Source organism: Salvelinus fontinalis, chromosome 30, assembly GCF_029448725.1.
Source record: "Salvelinus fontinalis isolate EN_2023a chromosome 30, ASM2944872v1, whole genome shotgun sequence".
NCBI lineage: Eukaryota > Metazoa > Chordata > Actinopteri > Salmoniformes > Salmonidae > Salvelinus > Salvelinus fontinalis.
The window spans coordinates 22,900,723-22,922,968 of NC_074694.1; the positions used below are offsets into that span (position 1 = coordinate 22,900,723).

The 22,246-nt window shown below is 41.0% G+C and overlaps 1 protein-coding gene across 2 annotated transcripts in view; it reads right to left on the minus strand.

Moving 5' to 3' along the window:
• Positions 1–545: 545 nt before the first annotated feature.
• Positions 546–22,246, minus strand: part of rgs17 (regulator of G protein signaling 17) — a 49,779-nt gene continuing 28,078 nt past the window's right edge. For both annotated transcript variants that reach the window (XM_055890061.1, XM_055890060.1), the window contains exons 4-6: positions 6,613–6,684; positions 4,147–4,378; positions 546–3,823 (exon numbers count right to left, since the gene is read on the minus strand). In XM_055890061.1, the coding sequence (XP_055746036.1) occupies positions 3,635–3,823; positions 4,147–4,378; positions 6,613–6,684 (493 nt within the window). In that variant the 3' untranslated portion in view covers positions 546–3,634. The remainder of the gene's footprint in view (positions 3,824–4,146; positions 4,379–6,612; positions 6,685–22,246) is intronic.

Sequence of the window (22,246 nt, forward strand, 5' to 3'; positions counted from 1 at the left end):
TTTTAATGTGTTGTGTGCAGTCGAAGAAAAACTGCACCCTTATATCTACAGAGTTTGACCACGACATCCTGGCTCTTGTACAGCTATTTCAGTCTTATTACATTCCGGTGGTCTGACAAAAAAGGCCAAGTACCGAAGTAGCCTACAGGTTTGGAGGATTGGGAAAGCAACCAAGAGGTAGATGTTTCTGTTCTTGTGGATTTAACATCTTTGTTTAAGTGACTAAAATAGCCCTTCAACTTTTGTGAATGTGACTACGAAGCACCCTTGGAAACAACAAGAATTGAGACTGTCCCTTGATTGTACAGTAGAAATGTTTTGAAATTCGAAATGGTAGGATTGCAAATGACAATATGGGTTACGTACAGCAATAATGACATTGAATAGCTCCTTGGATAAAGAGATGGTCATTGGCCTGAAAGAAAACACTGTGAATGGATAATAAAGCCTCTATGGATGAAGGAGTCTCGGACTAGTCGATCAGTCAACAGGTGTATTTTGCAGTGAACTGTCATCTCACCAAGATGTCATAACACAGCCACAGGTCAGACAACACACATATTTATTTGTATTTATCAAGTGTTGTTTTTTTTCATCACGAAGGCATATACTATTTTCTCTGTATATTACTTGTTATATATTTATATAGAAACAAACCTAGGGGTACATTTTTGCTGAATAAGATATGAATATCAGCAAAGGGCAATGTAAACCATGTTCCATCAAACTTAACCTATCCTTTCCCATATTTCAACAGTAACATATTTGCATAGGCAAAATGAGATTAGCCCTTTAAACAGTGTATTTCCTGAATTATTTATATATCTAAAAATCTTTTTCCAGTTGAACACAATTAAACAAACAAAAAAAGTTAACTAGGCTAATCGTCCTTTAACGCTTAATACATATATTTTCTGTGCACATTTTGTTTACAGTGTTAGGCTTCAAGTAGATCTAAAAACAAAGTGTACATTGACAACTAGATGTGAAATAAATTAACCAATATGAGAGGTAGTGAAATCCCTAATGAAAGTTAAAGGAGAAACACAGTAGATAAGGCCAATGCTTCTCTAATCACATCAATTCTGACACTTTAGATAAAAATCTTATTCTGCCAACAAACCTCTGCCACCTTTCAAAGCCATTCATTCTGAATTGAAAGTCAACATTTGAACATGACACTATGCCTATGATACCACCTCATGTCATTAATTGCTAAATCCTTGTTGAAATGTCAGTAAAATGAACAACCATTTCTTTCTATGGAGTGAAAATAATCAATTACTCCGAGATACCAGAGAACACGTCGTACAAACCTGCAATACAACTCTTCACCCAGTGTAAAATGCTAATTGTAAATCATTCAGAACCATTTTCCTACCTACATTTTTTTGCAATTGGCTTCTCTTGCATTTCCAGGATGATTGCTCACCGCATGAATGTAAACGTGGTTTGATTGAACCATAATTTCACTGTCTGGTTGGTCAAACATTCAGAAGTTACAGCTGAAATAATATCTAAAATGAGCAAGTCATTAATTTTTGTATTATTTCAATGTGAGTTGTCATTAATAGAGCTACATAAAAAGGTATCCTCTACCTAACCACTGTGGTGCATGCATACTGTATCGCTTTTACTGTATCACGCTTCATTTAAAAAAGAGTATGCAAACACTATTGCGACTGAAACTATCTATAAAAGTGGCTGAATGTGAACGAAATATAAGGAACGTTAGAATATTGTTGGATGTTCAAAATGGCTGATATCATTAGGCTATGCTATATGTCCATTTTTTGTGAATGAATACAAACGGAAAGACTACATCTGATCCAATTGCACTTCAATAACCTACAGTATATGGGCTTTATTAAAACCCTTAATTGAATTAAATAATCACTGGCCTTGGCACATGAACTTCAGGTAGTATGTTCAAACAGAAGAGTGGCACTGCTTCAATGACACTTGAATATCATTACCCACCAGTGGTGATAATACACACAACTCTCCTTCTCACAATATACTTTACTCATGCACTGACCTCTACACATCAACAGGTGACGAAGGCCTGCAATAATTTCTCCATGTTTAAATGTCACACTTGCAACAACAACAAAAAATCATTGAACATATATTTTAGGGCTATATGTTCATGGGACGTTAACTCTTTAAAATGTTTTGATGAGTATGTATCTGGACGGCAGGTACACACAATAATGCGTGCTGGCAATTTTAGGAAAAAAAGACAACGACCCGTCTCCAAAATATCTATTCACTTCCCCTGCCCAACTCTGTAAAGCAGAGAGACTGTTAAAGGCATGGGGCTCACCGGAGATCCAAGAACCTTACTGGAGCCTCACTAACCAGTCTTAAAGACAGCGCACATCTGGTGAACAGGACTGCAAACCTCCAAACAACCAATATATAAATACGTCTGATTCCACCTGGCCTCTTCTGCCCCCGACTGGGCTGTTACTTAGCTGGTACTGACCCCCTTCAGTCACGGACTAGCTACAGCTTTAAAACCAGAAGCCATAAAGGACTAATTCATAATTCCATGTGTCAGCAATGCATACCACTCTTAGACCTCATGGTGATGCATTAGACATACCACTATCTTATAATTTACCTTCCAAACCAAGGCATCGTGATTACTACTATTTATATTATATGCAGTAGAAAAACTAAAAAGTAAATGGTTCTCTTTCATTCTCGAGAGCTGTAAAGTGTTCATGATTTATTGTATGAAACGACTGAATTGAATGTTTGACTTCTTATTTTCTCCAACAATGATTCCAACCTCTGACATAACCTGTGCTTCTCTCAGGGTGGGATGGTGTGGGAAGGATAGAAAGGACTCTGTGTTTACTAAACTGTGGTTGTTGCCATAACAAGCAGCTCTTGTGCTGCCTTTTTCACATAAAGGCATTGTGATTTCCCGTGGAAAGTAATGTTCATAAGACATTTAGCTGCCCAACCACAATTCTAGCCCTTCTCCCAGTTTTAGAGTTGTAAAGAAGGCAAGTGCTTGGATATTAACACTGCTGTAAAACTTTCAACCTTCTCAAAATCAACAACTGCAAGCTAATTGGCAAATATCAATATTCCCTTCACATAACACATCAAGAGCTTGACAGGGTATATCCCTAGAACAGAAGAAAATACATCTCATATTCAAGAACCTTTGCAGTCCACTGCTAAAATACCAAGCTACTGTAGAGCAAATTCCATTACCTTGTTACATGCCAAGTCTGATTTGCCTGCTCACCACGGTCAAGCTCTACAGCCATCGTAAAAAATACATTGTTTTTGGACTGTAAAAATGGCTGAGGCATGGGACAGAATTTGAGAGAGAAAAATACAGAGCAAGATAGAGAAAGAGGGAGCGAAAGGAGAACTCTCAAAAGTACAGAAACAATGGGTCTGTCCTTCCTTTTGTTTCGCTTTGTCACAGTAGCCCGAGGAGCTCTTATCTGCAGTTAAACCAGGAACTAAACCTCAGGGCTGCCTGCGAGCAGACACTTGAAATTGCTTAAACTATTCATTATTTTCTTGATTCTTTTTCAAAAAAGGAAAATATCAAACCCAGTTCTGGCACCTTATTGTCTTCTTGTTTTTTGGGGGGGTGGGGGTTACTTTAGGTGTCTAGGCAGGAGCTTCTCTTGCTGTCCAGAAGGTCTCTGTAAACGGAGGAGTTGAGGAAACGGGGGTAGGAGTCTCTGTGCATCAGGGTGTAGATCTGCAGCTGGGCCTCCTCGTACATCACGTTGCTGGGCTCCGTCAGGCTCAGGTTGATGCCTTCCCTCACCCGCGAATCCAGGCTCACCTGGAGGCAGAGGAGCGGGAGAGAACAGTAACATTGCTATCACACAGAGCAACAGTGGAAATGGAGGGAGGTCATGTTATCAATGGAGATAAGGTCACCTCCCACCTCCTCCTCTTCAACCACTTTGAGATTGGGGTTTCAATATGTCTTGGAATCAGACCTGGGTCAAATACATGTATTCCAAACATTGTCAAATACTTCAGCTGTATGTGCTTTAATTTTCCACAATGGAACAAATGGAATAGTCCTGAAAGCAAAGTAAATATCAGCCGAGTGATACTAGGTGCCAGTCAAATTCCTGCTTCCAACGTGATGCCTCCTACCTCTTTCGGCGATAGAATGGAGACATAGTCCTCGTAGATGATCCTGGCTTTCTCATCGATCGCAGTCAGGTCCGTCTCCTTCTTCAGCTCCTCACAGGCCAGCCAGAACAACAGGTTCTCTTCGCTGTACTCAGAGCGCAGAAATTCTCGGAAAATCTCCCTGCCTTCTGAGGAGCGCATCACCAGCTCGAAGCTACGGGCCCAGGCAACCACCTCGTCTAGAGTGGGTTGCCTAAACACAGGATACCAGGAACCCAGTGTTAGCAGTCTGGACTCTCACAATACACAAGACAAACAGAATCATTATTTTTTCTCTAGAGATGCAATAACATGGTTTCCACAGGCTGTTTCAATTAGCAATAGAAATAGTAGCGGTCATATTTCATACACACATCCTTGAAAAACGTAGGTCCTGGGCTAATGATAAACATGAAAAGAACAAAGGCCTGCACACTGTATGCCAGCGTTCCCTAAGCTTCACGCTTCCATTTATGATTCATATTACCGGAGATATGTTTGTTTAGTTTTTTTAAATCGTAGGACACATTTGATAGGCGCTGGGGCGCTAACTAGCCTAGTAATTACTAGGTGGTAACAACCTGGTAACTTGACAGGCACACATTTGGTTGAAGATGGCACAATAAGAAAGGGAAAAGGGTACGCAGGTAATTAATGTGCTTGTCAGAACACTACTATTATTCCCCATACTCATTTTATTATTTAACTTCTTCACAATTTTGTCAGTGTAATTACTTATTTGAAATCTGATTTACCTACTTGTGTCTTTGAAAATAAATGAAATGAGGCTATGCATTTTTGTAGGCATTCATATAGATACTATGTCAAGGACAGTGTTGATTATAAGTCATAAAAACGAGAATAGGTTATATTGAAATGCCCCATACCTCAAATATCCTGTTTTGTCATTTTAGAGAGATGTCATTTCAGTATTGTGCACAAGCTGCTATAGGCAGATATGGTAGGGGGACTCAACGACAAAGATCTTGCCTATATACTGTTATATGATGACACATTTGTGCAAGTAGTCAGCCTCAACCACCTGAAGATTTATAGCCAGGTAGAGTGATTTGGAGAAAGTAATTGTTATAGCATGAACATTTTCAAACAGCTAGCACTTGGGAAACATAGATCAGGGGTGTGGCCCTTATTGAAAACTATTTTATTCAAGCCTTATTTTTAAAGCGATAGTTGACCCACATTATAATGTAGACTGCTTACCCCGAAGCAGTCTAAGCAGACATGAAGAGACTGCAATCCATACCTTGGTTAGCCACTGTAACCAACCAACCATTCCCTTTGGCTGACTTGTGCATATACTAGTGGAACACTTTGGTATGATCCTAATCACCACATTCAATGACAACACTTTGAACCAGAGCATCTCCCTAAGAGCCTTTTTGATCTAAAGGTTTGCACACATCGCACCGAATGTGGATCTAGCGTTCATCTGCCGATCATTCAGCGCACTGTGTTTAGGAACCACCCACTGTAAACGTCTTACTGCCAACATTTTCCACTTGATTCGTTCACAGGTGCTAAGTAATCTCAGCCAGTAAACGCTATTGGTGTGTCTGAGGCCTAAGAGTCATGGCTACAGGGACTGATTGAAATGTTGTCATTAAAAGGTGGTAATTAGGAGCATTCAGTGTGCGGGCCTTCCTGCTATTTTCATGTCTCAATCGACAAAACATTCTAAGCATGTCACATGCTAAAGTGTTACCATTATTACAATTAGGACTGGGTGATAAGGAGAAAAATCCATCTCACTTATTACAACAACAACATGAAGAATGAGTGTTCCAAGGTAGAGCCTCAGGTTGAACCCGGTGTCATGGCCACAGCCATGTGAGAACAGTATTGGGCTCACAATTGTTTGGGCACCCAGACAGGCTACATCGTGTAAAAACAGCTGAATGCTGAAATCTGACAATATTACATATCATGCAAATAATAAGCACACAATATACCGTAGAGCTGAGCCCTATACTCTATTTCTTGCATGCAATAATTACATTTTTGGCATATTTTCTGGCATCCTTTCTTGAGGTCGACAGTCCTAATGTATAATGTCTATGTACTGTATAATGTCTATGTACTGTATAATGTTTATGTACTGTATAATGCCTTCAAAAGACAGGGATGAACAGACGTGACCAAAGGCCATCAGCTTATCTGACAACATGAAAACAAAAATAACACCTCACTGTTGTACTTCCCTTTCTTGCACTAACACTTGCACTTGTCTTTTCTTACTAAGACTGATTTCGCTAATAGCTGCTTTGTTGAGGAACGTTTTACTATGACTGTCATATGTGGTTATCTTATCTACTGTAAGTTGCTCTGGATAAGAGCATCTGCTAAATTACCAAAATGTGACATGATATCAAAACAGTTTGGTATTTTCTCAGAGACAACCTATGGAAAAAGGCATAGCTGGCAACTTACTGCTCCTCTGTGGCTTCAATACTATCCATTTTAGTGCATGCCCGTTCGGAACGCTCCATGCGGTCCTCATTCCTGGAAAAGGAGAAGCAGAGGGAGATCAAACATTACTATTGTTTTCAAACATATTCCATATTCAAACATACTTATTCATATGGCAGTCTCAAGGTTGGATGTTCATGTAGTATCTTTGTTGAACTACTGCCTGAGAACAGGTATTCTTCTGAAGACCAGTGAAAACTAAAAGTGGAAACAACCTGTGAGTGGAGTGAGACTCCCTGCTATTTACAGTACACAAAACCTTTACAAAATCGCTATACCGGAAATGTACATGTTAAACACGTGTTGTATACACAATAATTACACAATAGCAAATGATATTGTAACACAAATTGAATTGTAACACATTAACAATACAACATTCCAACATTGTGTCCTTTCACAAACACCTGAAAAGCTAGTTTGAGGTGCATGTTTTGTTCCTAAATACATTACAAATGTATTGGAAAGAGGTTATCAAGAAATTTCAACTGCCATGCAAACGGAATGTGTTAATTCTGTGTGAAATTTCAAGTAGGGATGTATTGGAGAAACAGCACGTTTATATGCCACTGTGTAAATACCGCTATGCAGATTTGACTGAATTGCGCTTGGATGTAGCCTAGTTTAGGCCTATTGGTTCAGCCTGTGTCATACGATCATTACTTTCACACTAAACACCTACATATACAATCATGTCCAAATCACCCGAAAGTATCTCAAATTGATTGTGAAGCTCAACAAAGTCCAATATAGATGATTTGAACGCGATGTGCGAAAAATGCTAATATCGGTCCAATGACTTGAATGTGATTTGTGCCGCAAATGCTAAAACGTTAGCATGTGCAAACAGTGCTACGGAAACTAAACCAAAGCATGGGTTGCTATCATACCTTGTTCTAGAGCTGGGACGATAAACCAAAAACTAGACACCGACATTGCCTTCCTCTTATCGAAGCATTTTGCTGTCAGTAATTCTAGGTGATTTTGCTACATAACGTACCTGTAGATTTTTCTAAAACAATTCTTTGGTCAACAGTAATATATGCATTATGTTTATTCCTGCTACGAAAGTATTTGCCTGTCCCTGTTTCACTGTCAGCTGCTGACTCTTACTCCCTCTCCCCACTGTTCGCACAGAGGAGGGAGAGATGCATTCTGAGAAGCACAAGCATATGACTATTGCTCAAAATGCTACTGGGGAAAAATACAGTTTTCAAAGCAACTACTGTTGTTCTAGATAGAAAGGAGATTCACAGCTTTCTGTGAGTATATAATATATTTCTTACCTCTTAATATTGAGTTCATGGCACCAATTTACAACCAGAGTAATCTGTGTAGTATTGTTTTGATGCGCCTGAGGATTTGAGCCGGAGCGCGCCATTTGCAGTGAATAGGTCTACATCAAGTAGTCTAGGCCTAGCACGGGATTTTCTTTTAGGACATTAGCCTAGATTTACTGATTGATTAATCAATTAGCCAACATGGCATTATAGCAACAATATCAGAGTTAGCAATCTAGCCAAGTGTTTTGAGTTCCCACTTCCTAATAACAATAATATAGCCTTTAGGCCAATATGCACAAAGCTGTGAGGAAATTCTCTGAGGATCAAAATATAAATCTGATCATTCTGGATCCTATTAAAATATCAATAATGCATTTCCTGGATATGTTAGATGAAACAGCTTACTTTTTGAATCATAGGCTACCATTTTAATTGTCTTACTTGGCACTGGGAAAATGTGTCTAGAGCCCTGCAGCTAATGTAAAGTAACTGTTCAAAAAACAAAATATGTAGCGTTCTAATTGTTTTAACGAGAAAAAAAAAGTAAAATTTATTGCAATATTACTTTTTGTTCATAACGCCCAGCTCTAACACCTCCCCCCAAAAATGTTTTTATCATAATTTGTTATCGTTATATGGATTTTTATTTATAATCGCCCAGCTCTACCTTGTCCATAGAGTGCTTACAGGGTAATGAAACCAATATGTCATTTTGTAATTTGAGTGAACTATGGAGTGTCCGTTATATAGAAAAAAATGAATAGGTTTAGGCTATAAGGCCCATGCATCCGAGAGAGAGAGAGAGAGAGAAACAATATTTTCTGACTGGACTGCTTTGGTGGAATTCTCCACTCTGTCTAGCCTACATTCCTCTCTTGCGTTCTGTATATATATTGAAATAGGCTAAAGCAAAAAGGAGTAGGCAAATCACTCTGAATGTCATTTGTGTGTTCTTTACTGCGCAGCGCCAGTTAAGTTCAAATAGGCTAAACCACCATTTGTCACATCACAATGTCATCACCATCGATAATGGTTGTCAATCATCATCGACAGTCAATACTAATGTAGACTAAAAATCTAAACATTCAGTGTTTAGCCTCATTTAGCCATCACAACACTCAGTTGGTTTCATACCAACTAGGATTTAGCTTTCACAGCTTTGTTGGGGATGTACAGTGCATTCGGAAAGTATTCAGACCCCTTCCCTTTGTCTATATAAGGTCTCACAGTTGACAGTGCATGTCAGAGAAAAAACCCAAGTCATGAGGTCGAAGGAATTGTCCATAGAGCTCAGAGACAGGATTGTGTCATGGCACAGATCTGGGGAAGGGTACCAAAAAATGTCTGCAGCATTGAAGGTCCCCGAGAACAGTGTCCTCCATCATTCTTAAATGGAAGAAGTTTGGAACCACCAAGACTCTTCCTAGAACTGGCCACCCGGGCAAACTGAGCAATCGGTGGAGAAGTGCCTTGGTCAGGGAGTTGACTAAGAACACGATGGTCACTCTGACAGAGGTCCACAGTTTTTCTGTAGACATGGGAGAACCTTCCAGAAATACAACCATCTCTGCAGCACTCCAACAATCAGGCCTTTATGGTAGAGTGGCCAGATGGAAGCCACTCCTCAGTAAAAGGTACATGACAGCCCGCTTGGGGTTTCCCCAAAAGGTACCTAAAGGACTCTCAAACCATGAGAAACAAGAATCTCTGGTCTGAAGAAACCAAGATTGAACTCTTTGGCCTGAATGCCAAGCATCACGTCTGGAGGAAACCTGGCACCATCCCAACGGTGAAGCATGTGGTGGCAGCATCATGCTGTGGGGATGTTTTTCAGCAGCAGGGACTGGGAGACTAGTCAGGATCAAGGGAAAGATGAACGGCGCAAAGTACAGAGAGATAAGTACAGAGAGATCCTTGATGAAAACCTGCACTAGAGCACTCAGGACCTCAGACTGTGGCGAAGGTTCAACTTCAGGACACCGATCCTAAGCATACAGCCAAGACAACTCAGGAGTGGCTTCGGGAGAAGTCTTCAAATGTCCTTGAGCCAGAGCCCGGACTTGAACCCGATCGAACATCTCTGGAGAGACCTGAAAATAGCTGTGCAGCGACACTCCCCATCCAACCTGACAGAGCTTGAGAGGATCTGCAGAGAAGGATGGGAGAAACTCCCCAAATACAGGTGTGCCAAGCTTGTAACTTTCATTTGGATGATGATGGTCACATGATGATCGGTGCATGGCTGCCAATTAAAACATTTTATGCATATCTCATTTTATAATCTACACTGTCCAATTCATCAGCGAACTGTTGTCAATAGAGCATGAAGCAAAACCAAATTGGGCAAGTATGCTATTTATGGCAACAGTTTTTGTGACAAAACCATCCGTAGAGTTGAAATTGCAATGGAAACACAAACTTCTGTTTTATTACTCAGTACTTGAAAACTAAAACAAATGTGCTTTTATGTGCACTACGTCATCACGCACAGCATTCTATCTGCTAAAAAGTAAAGCTGGGGAAAAAACACTCCTAGTGGGAAAATTCACATATTTTCTCTATGCAGACTTTAGAATATATGACCGACTGGCTCGATTCGGTCTTATGTAGCAAAATTTGAAATTGTAATTTTTGGAAAAAAGTAGAGACTCCGAGCTAGAAAATTGTATATCATACACTACAGTTGAGGAAGAATGGGAAAGTAATTCTGCTTCGAAATATGATAAACTTGGAACCTCACTTTTGAGAAAATGGCCTTTGAATGATTTGGTACACCTACTGCAGAGCTCTTCTTTGTCTACACCCATTCAGCATCGTTCACACCCTCATAAGCTTTAGCCCCACCCATCTCTTTAAGGTTGATCTGAGCGTTCTGTCCTAACAGCAGCAGTCAAGCACCCAAGCTAACTGGCTAACGTTGGCTAGCTTGCTAGCTACATCCAAACACAAATGAGAGAACAGCTCACTGACAATTTTACACGCCCTAGCAGAGCTGGTCAGTCTGTTATCCAGAGCGTTGGCGACTGCAACTGTGATGCTGGCAACAATTTACGCTTTTTGCCAACGTTTACTGACGGGTGTTGAGTGTTCGTAAATTCGTCAGTTATTCTGTGCTCTGGCAAACTCAGAAGAGAGTGCTCTGAAATAGAGTAGAGTAATAGAGTAGAGTAGTAGATAGCCAGATCAAATTTACCAGCTACGTCTATCAACAGTTGTCACAGTGACACCATTAACATTCTATTGAAAAGCTTACTTGCATAGTGGAGTCTTTTGTTAAGACATGTAGCTAGCTAGCTAAACAATGAACCATAATCCCAACTCATGACGTTACTACCCTGCATGAATTTGCAGGTAGCTAACCAACCAGATTCAATGTTAGCTAGCTAACATTAGGCTATAACTAGTAAAGCAAATAGCTCTGAGATACAAAGAATATTACTACACAGAGCATAAACGTAACGTTAGCTAGCGAGCCAGCCATGAAATTAAAATGACTGACTAAATTAGAAATGTGTAATATCTGAAAATGTAGCTAGCTAGACTATTTAACCCGTATACATGCATTGACGCTTCTCCCTCTCTGTCACACAGATGCCATGGTTGCCCTTAGTTTGAAGATGTAATCCAGAGACAAGAGTTTTCTCCATCTCGTTAGCTATCATATTCTAATTCCACTGATTTCAAATCTCAGTCCTCCAGAAAGAGGAGATCAGCACTTATGCAGTTCTACTACGCAATATATTTTTTTAAAGCAGCATTAAACAGGTTTACCTACACATACTGACCAGCTAAAATAGACAGAAGCGCGCTACATGGCAGACCAATCCGAACTCATCTCTCGGCATGTCCAGTGCAATCATTATCTCAGCCAATCATGGCTAGCGGGAAGGTTGCAGGCTTTTTCTGTGGCTAAACCAACTAGACTCATAATTTAACAATTGTATTTGTATTTACAGATGGCATACAAGTTTGTTATTAAGGCACATGAAAGTTCACACGTTCCAGAAGACATTTCTGCCAAAAAAAAACACATTTTGATTTAAAAACGAGTCACATATGGAAATCTGTCGCCAATTGGAAGGAAAACCTAGCTACAGACACAGAGCACCGCCACAACCAGATTGCATTTACTTGTGTATCTCTGACAGCAGATTCCTAGTGTTGTGCTAGTAAGTGCTGCTATAATGTGCTTCTGCCTAGGGGCACAGCCTCTTGACACAGCAGCGTCTCTCGAAGAGCTTGAGATGATAAGGTCCTCTTCTTTATCTCAAAGCTCTATTTGTCTTTGGGTTATAAAAGCACTTGAGGGAGTGTTCTTAAGCCATGGGGCTACCGTATCCAATCAAACCTAATAAAATTAGGCTATATGTAGTATCTTTGTTTACAAACTACCGCCTGTGCACTTTGTGGACCTATATTTTTCTGAAAGCAGGAAGCATCTACCTGTGACGGAGTTTACGACAGGAATCCCGCTCCCCCTTTATTTATTTTTGCTAACGCACAAAAAAGTACTCCAATTGAATTGAGCCTTTCATGCCGCTAGCTTCCAGAATGAGCGCTAAGGATTCAGAAAACCCCTCCTAATCTTCATCTGTACCCATACATGGCATGTCTCTTCCTACATATATTATATGTCATATACTGGGAGTCGCACAGTGGTGAATATTAGCTTCCTCTTAGTATCTTCATCAAAGTATCCTTTGTGCTGACATAATTGAGCTGGCTCGCCACAGGCTCTACACCTCCTGAGATGACTCTAAATATAAAACATGTTCTTCACAGCTATTTTGCATGTGATGTGAAGATGGAAATAGGCTGGCTGTTTATAGAGAAGATAAGGTCACTATATAATTGAGAAGGGTTGAGGAGACCGTATTTTAGAAACAGGTCTTACAATTATGCTTTCTTCAATGTTTTCATTATTTCAAGCCATTGTTTTGTAGGCCTATATTGTGGGTTCACTGTCCAAGACAGACTTGGCTGTGGTGCTAAAACTATTTACTTACATGGTCGTTTTAGAGACCGATACCATGTACAGCGCCTTCAGAAAGAATTCACAGCCCTAGACTTTTACCTAATTTTGTTGTGTTACAAAGTGGGATTAAAATGTATTTAAAAAATTGTCAACAATTTACACAAAATACTCTAATGTCAAAGTGGAAGAAAGATTCTAACATTGGTTAAAAAACCCCCACAAAAAACACAAATTTATCTTGATTAGATACGTATTTAGCCCCCTGAATCAAAACATGCTAGACTCACCTTTGGCAGCGATTACAGCTGTGAGTCTTTCTGGGTAAGTCTTTAAGAGTTATCCACACCTGGATTGTGCAACATTAGCCTATTATTCTTTTAGAAATTCTAAAAGCTATGTCAAATTGGTTGTTGATCATTGCCATAGATTTTCAAGTAGATTTAAGTCAAAACTGTAACTTGGCCACTCAGGAACATTCACTGTCTCCTTGGTAACCAACTCCAGTGTAAAATTGGCCTTGTGTTTTATGTTATTGTCCTGCTGAAAGGTGAATTAATCTCCCAATGTCTGGTGGAAAGCAGACTGAACCAGGTTTTCCTTTAGGATTTTGCCTGTGCTTAGCTCCATACGTTTTTTTGTTTTGTTTGTTAATGATTACAAGCATACCCATAACATGATGCAGCCACCACTATTCTTGAAAAGATGGAGAGTGGTACTCAGCAATGTTTTGTATTGTATTTGCCCCAAACATAACACTTTGTACTCAGGACAAAAGGTGAATTGCTTTGACACATTTTTTTGCAGTATTACTTTAGTGCATTGTTGCAAAAAGGATATGTGTTTTGGAATATTTTTATTCTATACAGGCTTCCTTTTTTTCACTCTGTCAATTAGGTTAGTATTGTGGAGTAATATGGTAGAAAACTTACAAGATGAAGTTATAATACTGCTTATGCATCGAATAACATTTCTTAGTACTCTCACATCTGTGTCTGTGGGACTGAGTTGGGCCTCTGGGACTTGGCGCTGGCAATTGAATTATGATGGCTTGGTGATAGAATGAGTTGGTGTTTGTGTATTATTAGGTACAAGGGAGGAGATGTCTCTAGTGTGGACGACTGATGGGAGGAACCTTGTCTTAGGTGCCAAACGCTGATTTCTATACAATTGGAACAGTCTTCACAGCAAATGCTATCAGACTGGGGGTTACTCCTTTCTCACATACACATCCTAACCTTTTGACCCATTCCAGGCATCTGTTGTTTGTCATGAACATTCAGGAGGATGTACTTTGCTATAAAGAGCTGTAACCCAAATCTGCTCATTGGGCTCTCAACGATTTTTATTTTACCTTTATTTAACTAATCAATGACGGACTAGGAACAGTCGGTTAACTGCCTGTTCAGGGGCAGAACGACAGATTTGTACCTTGTCAGCTCTGGGATTCCAGATGGGTGGTTGTTGACCAGCTTCATTATTGCAATTCTTACTCAATAATAAAGATTGATTGTTTGAAGAAATAACAAAGTCTCTCTCACTTGATTAGAATTTCCACCACAATATTTGGCGGCAAGGAAGGGATGATAAATCATCATTTTGCTGATTGTTCCTGGGAAATCCAGGTTAACCGTGCACGGGAGTTGCATTAGACGCAGCCGGGGAAGCCATACTCCACTAGACGGAGCAGATCGGATCCCCGCCTGGCTGGGAGCGTTAGTGGAATGGATGTCATTTCGAACAGAGACAGATAAATAGGATGAGACTGACATTTCTTGGAAACAATGTCTTTTTTGTTATGAAAATGGAGTTAACATCCAAACCTGAGTGGACCGGATGGAAACTAGAACCTATGTGGACTAGTTAAGAATTTAAAGCAAAAACCCTGTGTGGGCTAGAGACCTGTGTGGACTCAAAAGCGCTATTGAAGTTTAGAGAATGCATTACAATGATATGAGAGTTGTTTGAGTGTGGAAATAAGTGTTAATCTGAAATAAGAGATTGGAAGTCCTGATGGTACTGCGTTTTGAGGTTATGAGATCCTGATGGTATTGTCATAATAAATAGGAAGTCGTGCTCAAACATGCACCAATATACAATTTTGGCCGATACCGATATGATATTTTCCTTGCCAAAAGAAACGACTGAAAAACAATATTTAAAATTTTTACAGCCATTTAAGCATTCCAGTACAGTTAAATAGTTAACACACACACATGGACGCAGCGGTCTAAGGCACTGCATCTCAGTGCAAGAGGCGTCAATACAGTCCCTGGTTCGAATCCAGGCTCTATCACATCCGTGATTGGGAGTCCCATAGGGCGGCTTACAATTGGCCCAGCGTGGTCCGGGGTAGGCCATCAGTGTTAATAATAATTTGTTCTTAACTGACTTGCCTAGTTAAAAAGGTTAAAAACACACACACACACACACACACACACACACACACACACACACACACACACACACACACACCAAACAAGTATTTTGTTGGCATCTACGTATGTCCCCATTACCAGTAAAACATAATCAAAACCTATTTCTTTCACTTACTTGCTGTGCTGTTTCGTTGTTCATTTCTTCAGTCGTTTCATTCTCAACCCGGATTTCTATGAATTCCAATATTGTGCCTAATCCTTATTGTGGCTAGCTTCACAACACATAACCCGGTCCGGTCGAGCCTCACTAGCCAGATGAAGCTAGCTGGCTGCTTATAACATTAGCTTTGGGCAACAGGGTTAAGTAGCTGGCTAGCTATTTATTTTCATGAACTGAAGTTCAATTTCAATAGGCGAACAACAAGTGGCACACTAGCTAATACTTACTCACAAGGATTCCTAAATCATTGCTAAGAATAATGAAAATGACTGCAGTTTCTATTGGTCATTGTTTTCAGTCTGGTTGTATTGGTGCTAGCTAGGTACCAAGCTAAAGCTAGCTACCCTAGAAGTTGCGTCCGAACAAATTATGTTTTATTACCAACGCGGTATTGTATACACATCGTTCATGGCCGGTGTTTGCAGACTTTTTTGTACAGCTTTGACATTGCTACTGTATCTTTTTTGACACGCAAAGACCCAAACGGCATTCCATAGTATGTCTGTCGTGAAGCTAATAGCAGTGGCGCTACTACTGTGTAACTCCGGTAGGGCAACATCTGAAATATAGCGCACTTGGTAGTGTGTACCGGTGCTCGACCAGTTGGCGTAAGCCAACATCACCCATGACAGAGAAGAGTTGATTGTCAAGGGCAATGAATTCCATTATCATGGCTTTAATGGAATTCACCTTTAAGATGTCTTGCTGAAATGTTTTACTCTTTCAAATGACTACGTGGCATTATTACGTTGTGTACCTACATTATATAGGTATGCATGGCAGCTTTGACATCGGTTTTTAAGATCGGCGTTAAACTAAACATCGGGCCAATACCGATGTAGGCATTTTTAGCTAATATCGGCCGATTCCGATATGTTCACCGATATATCGTGCATCCCTAGCTCATACTGTCCTGAAGTAAGAAATTAGTCGGAGTCCTACATGGTATAGCCGTGATGCATTGCAATGCCATGTGTTAATATTGTAAGATGTAAATGTATGATTTGCGTTACCCCAGAAACTAACCCTGAGATAGAAATGAGGAAATATTCCTGCAGGTTATAAAAAGTATTGTAGAAAAAACTAATTGATTAGTGTGTGTTGGGAACAGTACTGTATGAATGGGATATGAAAGAATTTGAAATTTGGATAATAAGAGTTGCATAATAAACTGATTGAAATTTGGATAATAGGTTGCAATAGAATGGTCATCTTGGGGTTCCGTCCATCACTGCCCATCATAGAATATCACGGCTGTAACGATCGTCTATAGGTGATTGAGCGGACCAATGCGCAGCGGGTGCTGAATACATAATGAAATTTAATGAAGATCCAACCAAAACAGAACACTGACAAAATACAAAACAAATAAACGACGTGAACGAACGAGACAGTACCGTGTGGTGCACAGACACAGCAACAATCACCCACAAACAAACAGTGAGAACAGCCTACCTTAATATGGTTCTCAATCAGAGGAAACGTCAAACACCTGCCTCTAATTGATAACCATATCAGGCAACACATTAAACCCAACATAGAAACACAATACATAGAATGCCCACCCCAACTCACGCCCTGACCAACTAAACACATACAAAAACAAGGAAAACAGGTCAGGAACGTGACAACGGCGTGTTAGAACTTCCGGCGCCGAGCGAGATGGCAGCCTCGCTTCGCGTTCCTTGGAAAATATGCAGTATTTTGTTTTTTTATGTGTTATTTCTTACATTGGTACCCCAGGTGATCTTAGATTTCATTACATACAGTCGGGAGGAACTACTGAATATACGAGTAACGTCAACTAACCACCGTTCCTACCAGGAATATGACTTTCCCGAAACGGATCCAGTGTTTTGCCTTCCACCCAATACAATGGACCTGATCCCAGCCGGGGAGCCTACGCGATGCCGTAAAAGGGGCAAACGTAGCGGTCTCCTGGTCAGGCTTCGGAGACGGGCACATCGCGCTCCACTCCCTAGCATACTACTCGCCAATGTCCAGTCTCTTGACAATAAGGTCGATGAAATCCGAGCACGGGTAACATTCCAGAGAGACATCAGGGATTGCAACGTGCTCTGCTTCACGGAAACATGGCTAACTCAAAAGACGCTAACGGAGTCGGTGCAGCCAGCTGGTTTCTTCACGCATTGCGCAGACAGAAACAAACATCTTTCTGGTAAGAAGAGGGGCGGGGGGGTATGCCTCATGATTAACGAGACGTGGTGTGATCATCATAACAACACTCAGGAACTCAAGTCATTCTGTTCACCTGATCTAGAACTCCTCACAATCAAATGTCGACCGCATTATCTACCAAGGGAATTCTCTTCGGTCATAATCACAGCCGTATATATTCCCCCCCAAGCAGACACATCGATGGCCCTGAACGAACTCTATCTGACTCTCTGTAAACTGGAAACCACACACCCTGAGGCTGCATTCATCGTAGCTGGGGATTTTAACAAGGCTAATCTAAAAACAAAACTCCCTAAATTCTATCAGCACATCGATTGTCCTACCAGGGCTGGCAAAACTCTGGATCACTGTTATACTAACTTCCGCGACGCATATAAGGCCCTCCCCCGCCCCCCTTTCGGAAAAGCTGACCACGACTCCATTTTGTTGATTCCAGCCTACAAACAGAAATTAAAAGAACAAGCTCCCGCACTCAGGTCTGTTCAACGCTGGTCCGACCAATCTGATTCCACGCTTCAAGACTGCTTCGATCACGCGGATTGGAATATGTTCCGCATTGCGTCCAACAACAACATTGAAGAATATGCTGATTCGGTGAGCGAGTTCATTAGGAAGTGCATTGACGATGTCGTACCCACAGCAACGATTAAAACATTCCCGAACCAGAAACCGTGGATTGACGGCAGCATTCGCGTGAAACTGAAAGCGCGAACCACTGCTTTTAACCAGGGCAAGGTGACCGGAAACATGACCGAATACACACAGTGTAGCTATTCTCTCCGCAAGGCTATCAAACAGGCAAAGTCCCAGTACAGAGACAAAATAGAATCGCAATTCAACAGCTCAGACACAAGAGGTATGTGGCAGGGTCTACAGTCTATCACGGATTACAAAAAGAAAACCAGCCCCGTCGCGGACCAGGATGTCTTGCTCCCAGACAGACTAAATATCTTTTTTGCCCGCTTTGAGGACAATACAGTGCCACTGACACGGCCCGCTACCAAAACCTGCGGGCTCTCCTTCACTGCAGCCGAGGTGAGTAAAACATTTAAACGTGTTAACCCTCGCAAGGCTGCAGGCCCAGACGGCATTCCCAGCCGCGTCCTCAGAGCATGCGCAGACCAGCTGGCTGGTGTGTTTACGGACATATTCAATCAATCCTTATCCCAGTCTGCTGTTCCCACATGCTTCAAGAGGGCCACCATTGTTCCTGTTCCCAAGAAAGCTAAGGTAACTGAGCTAAACGACTACCGCCCTGTAGCACTCACTTCCGTCATCATGAAGTGCTTTGAGAGACTAGTCAAGGACCATATCACCTCCACCCTACCGGACACCCTAGACCCACTCCAATTTGCTTACCGACCCAATAGGTCCACAGACGACGCAATCGCAACCACACTGCACACTGCCCTAACCCATCTGGACAAGAGGAATACCTATGTGAGAATGCTGTTCATCGACTACAGCTCAGCATTTAACACCATAGTACCCTCCAAACTCGTCATCAAGCTCGAGACCCTGGGTCTCGACCCCGCCCTGTGCAACTGGGTCCTGGACTTCCTGACGGGCCGCCCCCAGGTGGTGAGGGTAGGTAACAACATCTCCACCCCGCTGATCCTCAACACTGGGGCCCCACAAGGGTGCGTTCTGAGCCCTCTCCTGTACTCCCTGTTCACCCACGACTGCGTGGCCATGCACGCCTCCAACTCAATCATCAAGTTTGCGGACGACACTACAGTGGTAGGCTTGATTACCAATAACGACGAGACGGCCTACAGGGAGGTGGTGAGAGCCCTCGGAGTGTGGTGTCAGGAAAATAACCTCACACTCAACGTCAACAAAACAAAGGAGATGATTGTGGACTTCAGGAAACAGCAGAGGGAGCACCCTCCTATCCACATCGACGGGACAGTAGTGGAGAAGGTATTAAGTTTTAAGTTCCTCGGGCGTACACATCACGGACAAACTGAATTGGTCCACCCACACAGACAGCATTGTGAAGAAGGCGCAGCAGCTCCTCAGGAGGCTGAAGAAATTCGGCTTGTCACCAAAAGCACTCACAAACTTCTAAAGATGCACAATCGAGAGCATCCTGTCGGGCTGTATCACCGCCTGGTACGGCAACTGCTCCGCCCACAACCGTAAGGCTCTCCAGAGGGTAGTGAGGTCTGCACAAGGCATCACTGGGGGCAAACTACCTGCCCTCCAGGACACCTACACCATCCGATGTCACAGGAAGGCCATAAAGATCATCAAGGACAACAACCACCCGAGCCACTGCCTGTTCACCCCGCTATCATCCAGAAGGCGAGGTCAGTACAGGTGCATCAATGCAGGGACCGAGAGACTGAAAAACAGCTTCTATCTCAAGGCCATCAGACTGTTAAACAGCCACCACTAACATTTAGCGGCCGCTGCCAACATACTGACTCAACTCCAGCCACTTTAAAAATGGGAATTGATGGAAATTATGTAAAAACGTACCACCAGCCACTTTAAACAATGCCACCCAATATAATGTTTACATACCCGACATTACACATCTCTTATGTATATGTATATACTGTACTCTATATCATCTACTGTATCTTGCCATCTTAAGTAATACATGGACCACTAGCCACTTTATACTATGCCACTTTATGTTTACATACCCTACAGTACTCATCTCATAGGTATATACCGTACTCTATACCATGTACTGCATCTTGCCTATGCCGTTCTGTACCATCACTCATTCATATATCTTTATGTACATATTCTTTATCCCTTTACACTTGCGTGTATAAGGTAGTAGTTGTGGAATTGTTAGGTTAGATTACTTGTTGTTATTACTGCATTGTCGGAACTAGAAGCACAAGCATTTCGCTACACTCGCATTAACATCTGCTAACCATGTGTATGTGACTAATAAAATTTGATTTGATTTGATTTATTGAGCACGGGATGTTTATTTTATATGTATAGGAAGTAGCGGCAAGTCTATAGGTTTCTGAGAGGCTAGAGAGCCGTTGAGGATACATGTGGAGCATTATTCCCATGACCAGCCGGGCAGCATCCGGGAAACCAACATTTGTGCGTTCCGCTGGGAGAATGTTTGCAGAGCTGCTTTGTGTCGATGGAGAGTCGTTGAAAACACATGGAATGGTTCATGTGAGTACCTAAGATTAATAACGTTATATGGGGATTCTGTGAAAATATGGGCTTTTTTTTTTTGCAATTGTATGTGTGTATAATTGATTACTGGAGATTTGATGAAGTAATAATGGAAATAATATGAATATACAAACTTGCACACCAAAACATAGACGTATGTAAGGGGTGAAAAAAGTATTCTGAATTTGTCCCTTTATGGATCATTTGATAGAGATAAGGTTAAAGCATTGTATGACTGTCTACAGAGTCTGGGAAATAGTCTCAGAAAAAGATTGGCGCATATCCACTTATGATAAAAAATATGGATAAAACTATGAACGCTTAGGGGATTTTCTCCATCTGGGTAATACATTAAAAAAAATAACTTTCCATAAGGCCTGAAAATTCATTTTTTTCCCGCAGCAAGAGAAGAGTTGCTATATTTACCGAATAAACCCTTTTCCCATAAAGTTAGGGTGAATTAACACGGAATGTAGACTTGTAACGACGTTTAAAAAAAAAGAGGTTTCCATCAAAATAATATTCACTATGGAGAAAATGTGATGTAATATTTTATTATATTGCAAGGGAAAAGATCCTCTGTTTATATTAAACTCACCAGATCTGTTTCCAAATCAATGAATGTCAATTCCTCTCGTTAACTGCTAAATCCCCTTTGCGCATGTGAAATCTTTGCAAAGAAACACTTGGACGAACATTAAGGCTATTTTCTGGTAATTGTGTCATTATTATGTGCAGATGTTAAGACTACAAACCATTATAATTGGGTTATTTGCGGGATTTACTTGTCATTTCAATAGCATTGGGTCTATGTTACTGACAAAAATCTGTGTTTGTAATTTAACTATTGCCATGCTTTTCTTAGCTAGATACAGCAGCCAGTGTTTGTTTAAGCATGTAAACTGAATGATTTGGCAGCTTGCTTAGTTCAAATACTTTGTGTTGCCTAATAGCCTGGTAGAATAGGGTACTGAAAATGTGGTAATTTCAATCACTGATTTAAATATGAATAATATGAACTGAACATATCCTTGTCAACAACAGCCAGTGTGTTTTATTACCTGTAGTTTTATTACCTTTATTACCTCTTACGGACTGTTACCTAAATCTAAGGCATTCTAATAACAGGTGATCAGCAATTGCAATAGAGCTGTGACCATAATCATGATAAAACAAGGCTACAACTGCAATGGATTCAAGTTGTGGGCAGAAAGAGGCTCTAGTATTGGGAACTGTAGTATTGGGAACTGAAATGTATATTTTCCCTTAGGAACTGGCTGATGTATTTTATATATAAAAAATGTATTTAACCAGGTAGGCTAGTTGAGAACAAGTTCTCATTTGCAACTGCGACCTGGCCAAGATAAACCAAAGCAGTTCGACACGT